At 34.0% G+C, this 14,484-nt stretch overlaps 1 protein-coding gene across 1 annotated transcript; it reads left to right on the plus strand.

Moving 5' to 3' along the window:
- Positions 1 to 1,924: 1,924 nt before the first annotated feature.
- On the plus strand, positions 1,925 to 12,848 carry LOC115996739 (uncharacterized ATP-dependent helicase YprA-like). The gene is made up of 23 exons (XM_031236116.1): positions 1,925 to 2,316; positions 3,104 to 3,832; positions 4,040 to 4,136; positions 4,238 to 4,338; positions 4,967 to 5,098; positions 5,958 to 6,026; positions 6,236 to 6,358; positions 6,463 to 6,612; positions 6,693 to 6,824; positions 6,970 to 7,049; positions 7,255 to 7,349; positions 7,447 to 7,514; positions 7,838 to 7,939; positions 8,027 to 8,100; positions 8,853 to 8,960; positions 9,047 to 9,122; positions 10,046 to 10,182; positions 10,267 to 10,426; positions 10,536 to 10,715; positions 10,828 to 10,944; positions 11,334 to 11,489; positions 12,568 to 12,718; positions 12,821 to 12,848. Exons 1-22 carry the CDS (start codon positions 2,155 to 2,157, stop codon positions 12,673 to 12,675), a joined length of 3,156 nt encoding a protein of 1,051 aa, XP_031091976.1. The 5' UTR covers positions 1,925 to 2,154; the 3' UTR covers positions 12,676 to 12,718; positions 12,821 to 12,848.
- The last annotated feature ends 1,636 nt before the right edge of the window (positions 12,849 to 14,484 follow it).

The following is a 14,484-nucleotide window of genomic DNA, read 5'->3' on the forward strand; positions in this document are numbered from 1 at the left end:
TAAATGGCGTAAAGGGACCAAACAGGGTTTCCCCGAGAACTGATCTCTACCTCTCTCCTTTGATGGAATCCAGCCAGACCCCTGGGCCCTGGTTGCTTAAACCTATTTTCTCTGGCTTTCATCCTGCCCTGCATTCCTCCTCTTCTCTCTTCTTCCTATCTCCCTCATTTGCTTTTGCAAAACGGTTAGCCATCATCATCAACTCGTCTTAAGATCGAAGAGGGTGGGTGTTCAAGTGCTTGTGAAAGTCCCCAGACCTAAGTAACTAGATGAACACTGGGACTGTTGCATTCTCGTCGAAGTCATATACGTTGTTGACCTATTTCTTCAACATGCCCATTAAACCCTTTAAACTTCCCCCTTTGCTCTACCTTATGGTGCACAAGTGAGAAAGTGTTTCCCTGCTGTTGAATATTGTTGGAGAAGTATGTTAGGAAGCTCCTGGATAACTTGAAATTTTGTTGGATTGACTCATCTAGAATTGTGTAGAACCAATCATGGGTCATCCCATCCAAAGTGGACAGGAATGCCCTGCACGTGACTGGGTCATCTGCCACAATCATCACCATAGCCACCTTGTATCGTGTCATGAGTGTGCGCGGGTTAGAGGTCCTGATGTAGGCTTTGATAATTGGGAGCCTGAAATCCTTGGGAAGGGGCACATCCGTTATCCTCGGGGGTAAATGGTGTGGCCATCTTTACCTTTGGGTTTAGACGATTTGATTGCGTTAATTGCTTTGACTCTTTCGAATTAAGAGCGTTTCGGGTCAAGTCTAGTACCTTGTATAATTATCCTATCAATATACTTATGCAATATGTAAATAAAATTTAATTTACTTTTTTTTTGTCCAAACTTTTTGTTTTTATTATTTTGTACTTATATTTAGTGCCTAATTAGTTATAAACTATGTTCAAATTATAGAAGCATATGCAAAATTAATGGTGGTTTGTATTCAAAATTAATTTATGCCATTAAATTGAACATAAGTATATAACTAATTACAACAATTATAGAAATACATGCAAAATTAATGGTGGTTTGTATTCAAAATTAATTTATGCCATTAAATTGAACATATGTATATAACTAATTACAAAAATTGTACATGCACTAGGCTCCTTTTCTCCTTCCTTGTCTCCTAATCTTTTTTCATGAATTCAAGCCACCATTAATGGCTTCTAAGAGTGTCAATAATGTAAATGTAATATTACAATAATATAGTGGAATCTCCTTGGACTTGACTAAACCATTGATTTTCACGTAACATCTTGTATCATTTATATTATTTAAATGTGATCAAACTTTACTTATGTGTAATAACTTGCAAATCACAAATCACACTTCAGAGACAAATTGCAGTAGAAAGACATTGTGCAATAAATAAGAATCAAACTCGTGACTTTTAGGTACGAGAATCATACATTCTCCGCTCATATTTTTTATGGGTGAGGAGGATACCCGTAGCCACTACTTAAATGGTATGCACTATGTAAATAAGTAAATTACACAAGAAAGTTAAATTACAATAGTAAAATCATGTGCAATAGATTTCGTCAAGATAATATTGACAAAATTGAACTCGTGAGCAATTAAGGATGCCGCAATAAATTAAAAGGTTCATACTTCCTAAAAATCAGTTATTCAAAATAAATTATGCAAATTAAAATTTTAAAAACAAAAATCAAGAATAACATACACAAACAAGCAAATATTTATTTGCATGAATAGATTTGAATAAATTGCATTAAACTTTGTATAATTGAGTAATAGATATAAAAGTTATGATATTTAAAAAAAACACCATTATATTAAGAAATGTAAAAAAAAAAACATCATTATCCTTATTCGATCAAATAGCCATATATTTTTTTCATTAAATGATGAAAAAAATATGCAATTATTATCTGAGAGTATGTAGTGTGTACTCAGGAGATATGAATACTTGCAGACCAATGGAACCATTGAATCGGCTCGGAATTGTAGATTTCATAATTGGAACGGTTCTGGTCACTTGTTTAAAAACCCGCGAATCGTTGAGACTTCAGACCGGCCCGCGGAGCCTACCAACTGCCCAATCCCGCGCCAAATCCTAGGTTTTCTATACAAACGGTGTATTTTTGCACAGTAAGGGATTGGAGTGCCCTTGTGGGGAAATGGCGGATGGCTGCAATCGAAGAATCGAAGTGCGGAGTCTTTCCGGTGAGACAACCGCCGCTTCCGTTACGCCGGACCTGACTGTTCAACAACTCAAGCTCATTCTCAAGCAGAACTTTACACCCGCGGCTTCTTCCCCCAATTTCCATCTCTTTTTCAAGGCAATTTCATCATTCCTGTAGCCCTATTGCGCATCTTCCATTCTCATTTCTGCATTCATATGTTAATATTTTCCCCGTATGCTTGTTGGTGTATAGGATACTTGTGTTTAGATTGGTGCGATGGTGTAGTTAACCCAAAAGAAAAGCATATTTTTTGCAGCCTCCGTACAAAATGCATATATTTTGTTAGAGTAAACTTTAGTTTAAATCCTCAATGGTTGTGATTCCATCCTAATTTTTTTTTTCAATATAAATTCAATCATTAGCCTTTCAAATCTACTTACTTTTCTGCCACTTTGAAGATGTAAGTTTTTTTTTTTGTTCCTTTCATGTGAGATGGCCAACTATCTTCATGGAAATTTTTCCGTGATTGCAAAGGAAAGACCACTGAAAACCTTATTTGAAATAATGACAATTAAATTGACACTGAAAAAACAAATATTATGGACTGAATCACCGCCGGCCAAAACAATGAGGATGAAAAGTAAAATTCACTATAATTTGTTAGGTGAAAGCATATTTTTTTTACCACTCTACATTAAGAAGTTTGAATCTTTACATATCAACCTACACACACACAAATTCATGTATTTGGTATAGTGCAAGTTTTATGGTTATTTATAATTAGATTACTTCATTATTTAATTTATTTTACTTCGTTTTATTTAATGCTTTGTGTGGGATGGAGAGAGAGAGAGTCTTGGTACTGTTTGGAAATTATCTTTCTCATTGTGGAGTCATATTCTTATGAATTTTACTTTCTTCTCCCTTGTATTGTTTGGATTAGGGGATGAAATTGGCAGTAGAGAATAAGCTAGGCAGCTATTCAATTGGTGATGGGGATTTTTTGGTTCTTGTTCCTTTTGCAAAGAAGGATAGACAGCAGACTGAGCAATCTGCTACATCCCCAGCTATGACAAGATTTGCAACTTCAAAACAATCTGAGTCAACGTGGCGTGATGTGGTGGAAGACCTATCAGTTTTGCGCAGCACAATTAGCAATAAAACTCAAAATGATATTGAGTTAGAGTCAGTTAATTCTGAAAATAGACAAGCACAAAATGCCAATGTTTCTTCCAGTGGTACTTCACAGAGAAAACGCAAGTTAAAATCCGTATCTAATAAGACAGAACAACCTACAGATGAGCTCATATTTGACATACTGCAGTCACCTAGCAGTAGTATAGATGAACAGGCATCTAAATTTGTTATGGTTTTAGACTCAGTTAATTGTTTAACTGATCCAAGTTCAGGGAACTGCATATGTAATGAAGTTCACAGACAGAACACTGAGATGAATCTGCGGTTAACAAAAAGCAATTTGTGCTTGTGCCCATCATGGTTGAAAAGTAAAATGAAATTATTTTCTTTCATAAATATATATTCTGCTGTTCTTCAACTTCAGCATGGAAAAGTTACCTTGTGTTCTCTGAAGCAAGCACTTGATCAACTTGGTAAATTTGGATTTCAAGCCAGTATAACAGATGTTGAGCATCTCTCTGACCTCTGTCCTCAGGTACTTGTTTTGTTGGGTTATGGTGGCTATTTTGACAATTTGGTTGCTGCTATACTACTTTAAGTGGATATATATCTAAGTTCACTATTTATTTCGAAAGTTATTTTAAAGCATTAGGTTAATCTTCTGTTATTCTATGAGATACAATGTAGGTCATTAAAATAACTTCACATTGCTCCAGAACATACTTTCTTATTTGTGTTACAGGTTTTAAGTATTGTAGATAATTCTAAAGGGGCAATAACTTCTACCAATGCTATTATGATTGTCAAAACTTCAACTGAACAGATAGATCATCATGAGAGTAAGCTTATTGCTCCCCTCATGTAGATCTTACTTCCATATAAATTGCTTCAATATTGATGAGTGATTCCTTTGGCATTGAACCCCAATTGGTTTTCTCAGTTGCTATAAAATGCATCCTGCCATCAAAGATTGTCAATTCAATGAAGAAAAGGCAAGAGTGCTTCAAAACAAGTCTTTCGAAGGTCATAAGATCATTAATGGTATGCCTGTTTATTCTGGAACCTTTTATTTGAAGTAACCATTGGTGTCCTTGGATTTTACTTATTCATTTACAGTTAACTTGAATCTCAATAATGTGCTAAAATCTGTTGTGGTTTCTTGTATGCATTTCTTTGTAGAACACTTAGAAAGTAATGTTCTTGGCTTTTCTATCACTGTCTCTAGTTGTTGATTTTGGGATTCTTTTTCCTTGTGTTTATTTGCCTCCTTTATTCTGGTTTCTTCCTTATTTGGCTTCTGAGACCCCTCATGTATAAGTATTGTCTTTCAATTCTCTATCATCATATTGTTGCCAATGCTTTAGAAGGAAAGATAAAGGTAGTGAAATAAATTTATTGTGCAACAACATCTTTGGCATGTTAAAACTGCAAAAACTAAAAAGCATTTCCTCTCTACTAAGAGGCATCTGTATTTTGATTTTACTCTTCTGAAATCTGATTTCCGGTTTGTTTTGGATGTACTTTTCCCTATGCGATATTGCTGTTGATCTTAGCAGAAAAATCTTTATATATATATATATATATATATATATATATATATATATATATATATATACACAGTTTTAGTAACATTTCAGTCTTCATAAATAACAAAACTATTATCATGCAGTTTGAAGATGGCAACAAGTTTTCCAAGTTATCCTTGGAAGATTTCCTTCAATATGTGAAGCAGTGCAATGATGTTGCAAGTGGGAGCAAAGTGAAAACAGAGAGGTCTCATTCCTTTGAAGCACTTTGTCATGTAGGGCTCATTTTGTACTCTCTTCTTTGCTTTGCTTTGTCAGACTGTGGCTGTGGTTGCAGGAAAAAACATATTTTATTAGAAAACGAAGTCATCTTTGTCGACATTCACATTACTGCATTACTATTACCTACATCTTTTCATTAGCATCTGGTGATGGGTAAAGGTTCTATTTTAATATCAATGCTATTGGGCTTTTCTTTTCTGTTACTTTCTATGCATTTCAGAGATTCACATGGATATTAAATTACCATTTAATAGGATTTAAATGCTTAGTATCAATTATGCTTGCTCCTACCTTTTCTCCCTCTAAAATTTTGACCTTCGTGATAGGGCCTTTTTCTGAACTTGTGATGGTAGTAAAAGCTAGCACACCATATCCGCCTTTTTCTGAACTTGTGATGGTAGTAAAAGCTAGCACACCATATCCACACCTTTTATGCAATTCTTTTTCTTCTTTCAAGATCTTGGGGGTGCATCTGTGTGAAGAGTGTAATGATTATTATTGTTATAATCTAAGATTGGGCCAGGGTCACTCAACTGAGCTATAATGCACATCGGCCAAACCACACTAAAAGATTGAATCCAACCTATTAGCTAGTCTAACCCATGGCCTTATAAACCCATATATTCTCTCTTATTTTATCAATGTGGGACTCTCAACAATTATTATTAGTTTATTATTATTATTATTTTATTGTTGTGTGTTTAAAGTTGTAGTGATCTTTTGACTATTTGCACTGTGTTAAATATTTCTGGTGCTATTGTTACATAATCATTCTGATCTTTTATGATCCGTCACTAATCTAATTCTGATTCCTTGAATACTAATTTTGCCAATGACTGCTTTGACATGAAGGACACAAACCCCTTGCTTCCTATCGAAATGTTGGAACATCTTAGAAGAGGAATTGGATCTAAAGGACAGGTTTAACTTGTTCTCCACTTTTTCCTGTTTCTTTTTCCTATTTGCATTATGTTGTATTATCTGTTGACACTTTGAGAAGAGTAGTTCTCTCATTTTTCTTTTCCTTCTCTTTGGGTGATAGTTTATAGATCTCTCTGGACCTTGTAATCAGTAGCTAGTATCTACTTTATATAGATGATGGTCCTGAGCGCTATACATTCCTATTGCAGGTTGTTCATTTTGAAGAGATAAACGCTCGGAATGCTAAGTATGTTGAGATTCCAAATGGGCTTTCAGAATGTACTAAGTCTGCACTAAAAAATATTGGAGTTACTAGGTTATATAGCCACCAGGTAAGTCACTATCCTTAAAGTATAAATTTTCCCTACAGCAGAGCTAGTTTTTGTTTACCAGGCATCTTTTAATTGCTGCAATATATATATATATATATATATAGGTTGAATCAGTTCAGGCATCTCTTGCTGGTAAAGATGTAGTAGTGGCGACCATGACATCCAGCGGAAAATCTCTTTGCTACAACCTTCCTGTTCTTGAAGCATTATCCCAGAACTTGTCAGCATGTGCACTTTACCTCTTTCCAACTAAGGTTATTGCCTTTGCGGTGTCTTTTTTAAATGGTTAACTGATCATGACTTTATTACAAGGTTGAGATTTTTTTGATTGCAGGCTCTTGCACAAGATCAGCTGAGAGCTTTATTAAATATGACGAATGAGTTTGATCATAACCTAAACATTGGTGTATATGATGGAGACACTTCTCAGACAGATAGGATGTGGCTACGCGAAAATGCTAGACTGGTATTTCAGTAAGTTTTAATTTTTAGGTAGCAAAACATTTTTGTTCTTTATTCTCAAGATCTTTTGAGTCTCTAGGTCTTATCATCCAAATTTTTTCCTCCATTTATGTGTGTGAATACTAAACTCTTCGTTGCCTAATGTGCAGTTGATTACAAATCCAGATATGTTACATGTATCTATCTTGCCATTTCATGGACAATTTAGGCGGATTTTGTCTAATCTAAGGTGAAAGTTTATGCACATTTATCTCTCAATACATCTCCATGCAAGTGAAGTTTTGACTCCTTTCCTCTTGGAATGCTTCTTTAACTCTTCATAAAATATTTGGTCAGTTTAAGACTTTGAAGTATAGTTGTTTCTATTATTTATTACTTATTATTGTTATTATAATCATAATAATTAATATTTAATTTCTCCTTTTTTAATTTAGGTTTATTATTATCGATGAAGCTCATGCTTATAAGGGTGCTTTTGGATGTCATACTGCTCTTATTTTGAGAAGGCTTCTGCGACTCTGCTCTCATGGTAATCATCCATTTTAGTTTACATAATTTTTCAGTTCCTTTTATTCTATGCTTTTCCAATTAATTTGAAACCCATCCATTGATGAATTCTCATGCAGTGTATGGTAGCAATCCTTCTTTTGTATTTTCTACTGCCACTTCTGCAAACCCTGTTGATCATGCTAAGGTAGTAATTCATTTAACTGTTCATTATAAATTTGTTAATGTCTCAGTATTGTCACTGATTGCTAGGATGTTCATAGTTCATTGGTATAGTGTTCAGTTTCATATTCTAATCTTGAATTTTCAACTTTTTGGGGTGATTCATCCAGAAGTAAGAAAATCAATTTTACAGGAAGATACATCTAATACTTGTTTAGGGGTGGATTATATTTTTGTATTTTAATAAAATAAACTTGTAACAGGGGCAGTTGCATTTGTGCAAACAATTTTATACTCTCCTGATGACAGTTCATATTGGTAAACATTTAAAATGTTATTTATGTATAGGAACTTGCAAATCTGCCAGCACTAGAGTTGATTCAGAACGATGGCAGCCCTTCTGGTCCTAAACTTTTTGTGCTTTGGAATCCTCCTTTGTGTCTGAGAACGGTGCAGCCCTTACAAATGTTCTGTTAATCCACTTTCAATTGGTAATTTTATTGAGTAGTCTCACTTTTGGCACTTGCCCATTAATAGATTTCAAAGAGAAGTAGGAAGAGCACAGATGCTAACAAATCTACTGATAGAAGTGAGGTTGCAAGAAGATCAAGGTAATTTCTTTCTTGACTAAATTCCTTTTGTTGTACACTTCATTAAATTGCTTTACATTTTAAATTTCCATACTACTTAAAAAAAAAAGACCAAGAAAATCATGTTAGCTTAGGCAAAATCCACATGCAAATAAAGATGGTATATGAATATGAACTTTCTAAAAGAATTGATGATGTGCTTAATGATCGTAAGCAAAAGAGTAGGAGTACGAGCAAGGAATTTGGAAATGAAGTAACTGGAGTTTTTCATTTTGAATAAGGTAGTTTGGCATATAAAATTTGTATAAGTCGAAGTTTAGAACTATACTGAAAACATTAATGTTGCTGTTATGTAACTGATGAGAATGAATGTTTTCAACATGTGAAAAGTAAAGTGATGACCAACCATGTTATAGTTGAGGGAACTTGTTTTAGAACTGAACCAAGTATCTTTACTCTTTGTAACTAGAGTCAGATAAATTTGTTCTTAACAAAAACCTTGTTTTTAAAAATATTTGAAGTCTTTCACACTGTAGTTGGTAGATTTCTTTACAGTTGGAAAAATTGTGATTTTAAGTCACATTAGAATATAATACCAGAACATGGAAATATAGAATTGTGTGTATATTTTTCAAGTCCTGGAATGATATCACGCCATTAATCTACTCATGCAATTGGCGATGAATAACCCTTTGGTAGATGCATAAATACTTCTAAATTGTTTCTCTTCTAAAGAAATCCTTTATCTCTAACAATTTATAGCCATTGTGCAGTCCTATAATGGAGGTATCATACATTTTTGCTGAAATGGTGCAGCACGGTCTTCGTTGTATTGCATTTTGCAAAACACGCAAACTTTGTGAGCTTGTCTTAAGCTACACGTAGGTGAAATAATCTTAAATTCATTACCTTCACTTGGTTTTTTATAAGGAACATAACATATTGTTGGATGCCTGGCTATCATAAGACGCGAGATACTTCAGGAAGCAGCACCTCACTTAGTTGATGCTATCTGTGCCTATCGAGCAGGCTATGTAGCTGAGGTTTGCACTATTAACTACTATGATTTAATCTTTCTTTTAAAGTAAACTTGTCACCATAAGCATCAAAACTACTTAATAAGTCTTTAATTAATAGATGAGAAAATGGCATTTTTGGTCCCTAAGATATACCAGCAGTACTTAATCTTGAGTTATAGCCATGTGCATCTTTGACTCCCCAGTTATGACCGAAGTGGCAGTTTTAGTCCCTCATTGATTGAAGCATCTAACAATGTTAAACCTAGAGGGCATTAATGTAAAACATTGCAGTCAATGTTGGCCCATCATCAAAGCTCAATGTAAGGGTGTTGAATCAATTTTCAAGTCCCACACCCACCACCACAAGGGGCCAGTCCATTTCTGCCCCATTATCTGAGCTCAAGGTTTGACCAAGAATCTGTTAGGAGGTAGCACTCGTAATCTGCGCCCATAAAAAGTAGATGACTTTAAAATTTTTCCCCTTTTGCCCATAAGAAGTAGATGAGTTTTAAATTTTTTCTTCTATATCAAGGGTTAATGTTAGAAAGTATAACTATTTGTGATGTTTATTCTAGGAAAGTGGACAATATTTGGGAGGTATCATAAAGGAAATGTAGACAACCTTTTTGCAATGGAGGGAGCACAATTTTTTCCCCTTTCTTCTCCTAAAAGTCAAGCTTGTGTTCAAAGAACTATTTGGATTCTTCTGTTTGTCGTATTCATATATTAAAAAAAATAGACAAGAAGGGTTTAAATTCTAATCACGTTACTTAATCCAAACTTTCCTTATTTAACCCCTATACATTTAAAAAAAAAAAGTTTTAGATCTTATATGTGTACTGATTATATCTAGTTATCTTCTGTGTCAACATTGATTACATTTACTATGCCCATATTAGTTTTTCATTTAAAATGGATGGTTTGACAACAGTTACCTGATGGAGCAGGATAGGAGAAGGATTGAGCGTGACTTTTTTAGCGGTAATATATGTGGTATTGCTGCCACAAATGCTCTTGAATTGGGAATTGATGTTGGACACATTGATGTGACTCTACATCTAGGCTTTCCGGGTAGTATATCTAGGTAAAAGCTCAGTTTCTTTCTGCTCTGGGCCATATTACTGTATTATCTTAGTGTACTTGTTACCTCTCTGCCTTTTGCATTTAGTCTATGGCAACAAGCTGGAAGATCAGGGAGAAGGGGGAAGCCTTCAATTGCTATATATGTTGCTTTTGAAGGGCCTTTGGATCAATATTTCATGAAGTTCCCAAACAAACTGTTCAGGAGTCCAATTGAGTGTTGTCATGTTGATGCTAATAACCAACAGGTTTTTCTCCTTAGGTCTTACTGTTTTCTTTTCTATTTATCTCATGCCTTACTTGATTAATACTCTTATTTGGAAATGACATAATTTCTTGAATGCCTTATCTCTACAGGTGCTTGAACAGCATCTGACATGTGCTGCTTTTGAACACCCACTGAGCTTGCAACATGACAAGAAGTATTTTGGTCCTGGATTTGAAGCTGCAGTAATGACACTAAAAAATAAAGGATATCTGAATACTGATGTGTCACGTGATTCTAGTGCTAGAATTTGGAGCTATATCGGGCATGAGGTATACTATTTTTGGGTATAGTTTTAATCTCCTTTTGCTACTCAGTTGAAGTATTGATACTATTGCACAATTTCAAGCTAGTTCATTTTATTGTTCTCATTTTTCTTTTCAGAAAATGCCTTCAAATGCTGTAAGTGTTCGAGCAATTGAAACTGAGCGATATAAAGTCATTGACAAGCAAAAGAATGAACTTCTAGAAGAAATTGAAGAGAGCAGGGCATTCTTCCAGGTAAAGGAGTTGCAAACTTTTTGTTAGGGCTTACTTCAGTGGTGACATTTTTCCCTTGTTTCCTTGACATATTTTTTCCTCTTGAACAGGCTAATATGCTTTAATAAACTGCCCAGGACCATTGATAATTTATATACCATTTACTACTTTCAAGAGTTCAAGCTCATTTAAGACTTCCAATATATGCAATATGTAATATATCCCCATTAAAGACAACTTCATACAATATTTTTAAGATAAAAGAAAGAAATAATTTTATGGTTTCTTTTGTAATATACTAATATGGAGGAAGTTGGCTAATATTCCCCCAACCTAATGCTATCAAATATTGGTCTCTGTCCTTTCCCTTATTTTCACATTATCATTTCCATTGTATTTGGTTTTTATAGGTTTATGAAGGGGCTGTTTATATGAATCAAGGAAAGACCTATCTTGTAAAGGACTTGGATTTATCAAGTAAAATTGCTTGGTGCCAGCAAGCAGACTTGAAATATTACACAAAAACTCGTGACTACACTGACATTCATATCACTGGGGGTAACATTGTAAGCAAAGATCAAGGCATAATTGCATATGCACTACTTTTTTAGTCATATGTCTTAAATTTTTTCTTTTTTGAAAAGTTAAATTCTCATCTCATTCTACATTTGGTGTATATTGGTGTTGGTTTCCATGTGCTAGACTCTAAGATGGAGAATTACCTTTCATTAAAATAAATGCATGCTTAGCACCTAAATCAAACTGAACAGCTCAATTGCTTGCAATCACAGTACAAAGAAAATGAAAATTGCACATTGATACTACCTTTGCAAATATCCACCAAACTTGACAGCTACTTTCACCATTCTTGCCATCACAATAGCCACTGCCATCAATGCATAATTTCATAATTTCTTGATCTGGTCCATTATTTTGAGTTTACTATGTGGAAGATTTAGAGGTTAGGTGTTGGTCTTGGACAAATGTCACCCATTAAGAATCAGGCTGTGGGTTCAAGCTACAAAGACAGCCGCTTTGAAACAGAGTTAAGGTTGTGTTTGTCTTCCTTCCCTAAACCTAGCAAGATGAAGGATCCTTGCAGGTTCTTTGTAGCTTTGAAAAGATCGGGAACAGGATAGTGGTAGGAACTTCATTTTGAGGTGTAGGTTGGAGGTTTAAATTGTCCAAAAGATACGTCTTCTTACAAAATCTAGTCAATTCATCACTCAAAATCAAATTAAAAATGGGTGGACTTTTATCTTAAGCACTATGCAGAGCGTCAAAGAAAACATCTTCCCATTTCTACCTTGTTTTATATCGTCAAACTATTCCATGTTTGGTTAAAACCATTTCTTTGTTAAAAAAAAGAAAAAGTGCATACATGCGTACATATCCCCATTCCAAGATCTGATTGAAATATTCTTTAGAATTATTAATGCTAATTAATTGTGCTTGCTTTCTGCTAAATATGCTTTTATTTACTGGAATTTTTAGAATTTCAGCTATGCTGTTAAATTCCTATTTGTGTCATACATGAACTTCACTATGGGGTTTATATTGTTCTTTCCATTGATTACTACCAAACAATATATTACCTGATGTCAGTGAAGTAAGCTAACCTATTGGCTCTTTTACTGCTATTAGGTCCAATATCCAGTTTGCAAGAACAACTGCCCAAGCACAATTTTGCAGAGTAACCACTACTTGGTTTGGTTTTCGCCGAATATGGAAAAAAAGCAACCAAGTTTTTGACACCATTGAACTGTCACTTCCAAACTACTCTTATGAATCCCAGGTGAATGCTAATAGACAGGCGTCTGCTCTAGTTTGTGTGTTATCCTTGTTATCACTCTCTGGTTAATTTTTATAGATATTCTTATTTTCATGCACAAAACAGGCTGTCTGGGTTCCAGTCTCTGAGACAATAAAGAAAACAGTCGAGGCCTTAAATTACTCATTTCGAGGAGGTTTACATGCTGCTTGTCATGCCATTCTTAATGTAGTTCCTTTGTGAGTTTCTGACAGTTGAAATTTCTGAGGATGAAATCTATAGTTTAGTAAAGAGATTAAAGATGTTTAATACAAATATAACAACTGGTTCATTTCTCTCATTACTTCCTGACCTTTTCTCGTGTAGGTATATAATTTGCAATACATCTGACATAGCTTCAGAGTGTGTAAACCCTTATGATGCACGTTATGTTCCAGAAAGGATTTTACTTTATGATCCACGTCCTGGTGGAACTGGCATTGCGGCCCAGGTGAGTTAAAGCGGCAAATTATTATGTGGACCGTGGTCCACGTAGCTAAGTGGACCATGAATATAAGGTACATTTTTATTATGTTAAAAGTACATTATTTTTGTACTGAAGGTACATTATTTGATAGTATATATAAAATAATGTACTTTCAGTACTTAAATAATGTACTCTAAAATAATGTATTTTTAGTATATTAAAAATGTACTTTTTATTTATGGTCCATGCAATAATGATTGAGTTAAAGCGATTTAGATTATCAATATTCTATATTTCTATTCACTCATATTTGTTCCTTTTTCAACTCAACACTTTGTTAAAAGGAATTTGGAAGTTTAGAAACAAGAAAAATAAAATAAAATAAAATATAAAATTTAGTGATTCCTCATATCATGGGGGTTCACTGATGAATATGACTATGGTACTTGTTCTTATGATGCATGGTTTCTTTATGGCGGCATAAATACTGAGGCACAAAATTTATACTGGAATTGTGCGTTGGGCTCACCATGTCTGAAATTATCTTTAAGTATCTGTTGAATTTTAATATGATATCTTGAGAGTTTACACCCGACCTAGTTTACATCCAAATCATCTCATATTCTTCCGACCTTGTTAAGTTGGAAAACCACATGTTTTAAATACATTGCTGTTCCTGCATCCGTTTTAAATTATTTTGTGCGATGCAAGAAGTACTAGTGCTATCAAATTGCAAAAAGTACAATGATCTTATAGTAAATTGTTGACATGTTGTGCAAAAACATTTCGTCTTATACAGGACAAAAAAAACCATATGTACGTTTCTCATACATATTTAGGACAAAAAATAGAATTAACTCTAATTTTTTATTTTTTATTTTTATTTTTAAAAAAGTAGTATCTCCCATCTTTTCTAGATACAATGAATACCAGGTTACAGTGTTTCTCATACATATTTCAGTGATTAATGAGAAAACATTACCAAATATTTTGTGGTTTGATGACATCATTGTTATCATTCTAAATGAAAGGTCACAAGTTCGAATTCTATTCTAATTAAAGATGTTGGCCTATCATAGCATTCATAATGAAATCATGAAGATTAGACATAAAATTAGATCAAATCTGGTTAATGTTAAACTCAATGACAAAAAGTGAAAAAAAAATGCGATAATGAAAAAATAATAATTAAAATTAACTCGTTTTATTTTTATAATTGATATAAAGTGATGGGATGTGTTCTATAATTCCCCCTCCCAAAAATAAAATAAAAAAAAAGGGGAAAAGAGAATAACATATAAAGAGTGGTGGGGCTATCCTAACG

The sequence above is a fragment of the Ipomoea triloba genome, chromosome 11, assembly GCF_003576645.1.
Source record: "Ipomoea triloba cultivar NCNSP0323 chromosome 11, ASM357664v1".
NCBI classification, from domain to species: domain Eukaryota; kingdom Viridiplantae; phylum Streptophyta; class Magnoliopsida; order Solanales; family Convolvulaceae; genus Ipomoea; species Ipomoea triloba.

What these genes read in the sequence shown, in the direction of transcription:
- LOC115996739 (XM_031236116.1), top strand. Translation starts at nt 2,155, where the DNA reads ATGGCGGATGGCTGCAATCGAAGAATCGAAGTGCGGAGTCTTTCCGGT. An exon ending in ACAGATAGATCATCATGAGA is followed by an intron (nt 4,137 to 4,237) that starts GTAAGCTTATTG and finishes TGGTTTTCTCAG; the next exon opens with TTGCTATAAAATGCATCCTG. An exon ending in CGGATTTTGTCTAATCTAAG is followed by an intron (nt 7,050 to 7,254) that starts GTGAAAGTTTAT and finishes TTTTTAATTTAG; the next exon opens with GTTTATTATTATCGATGAAG.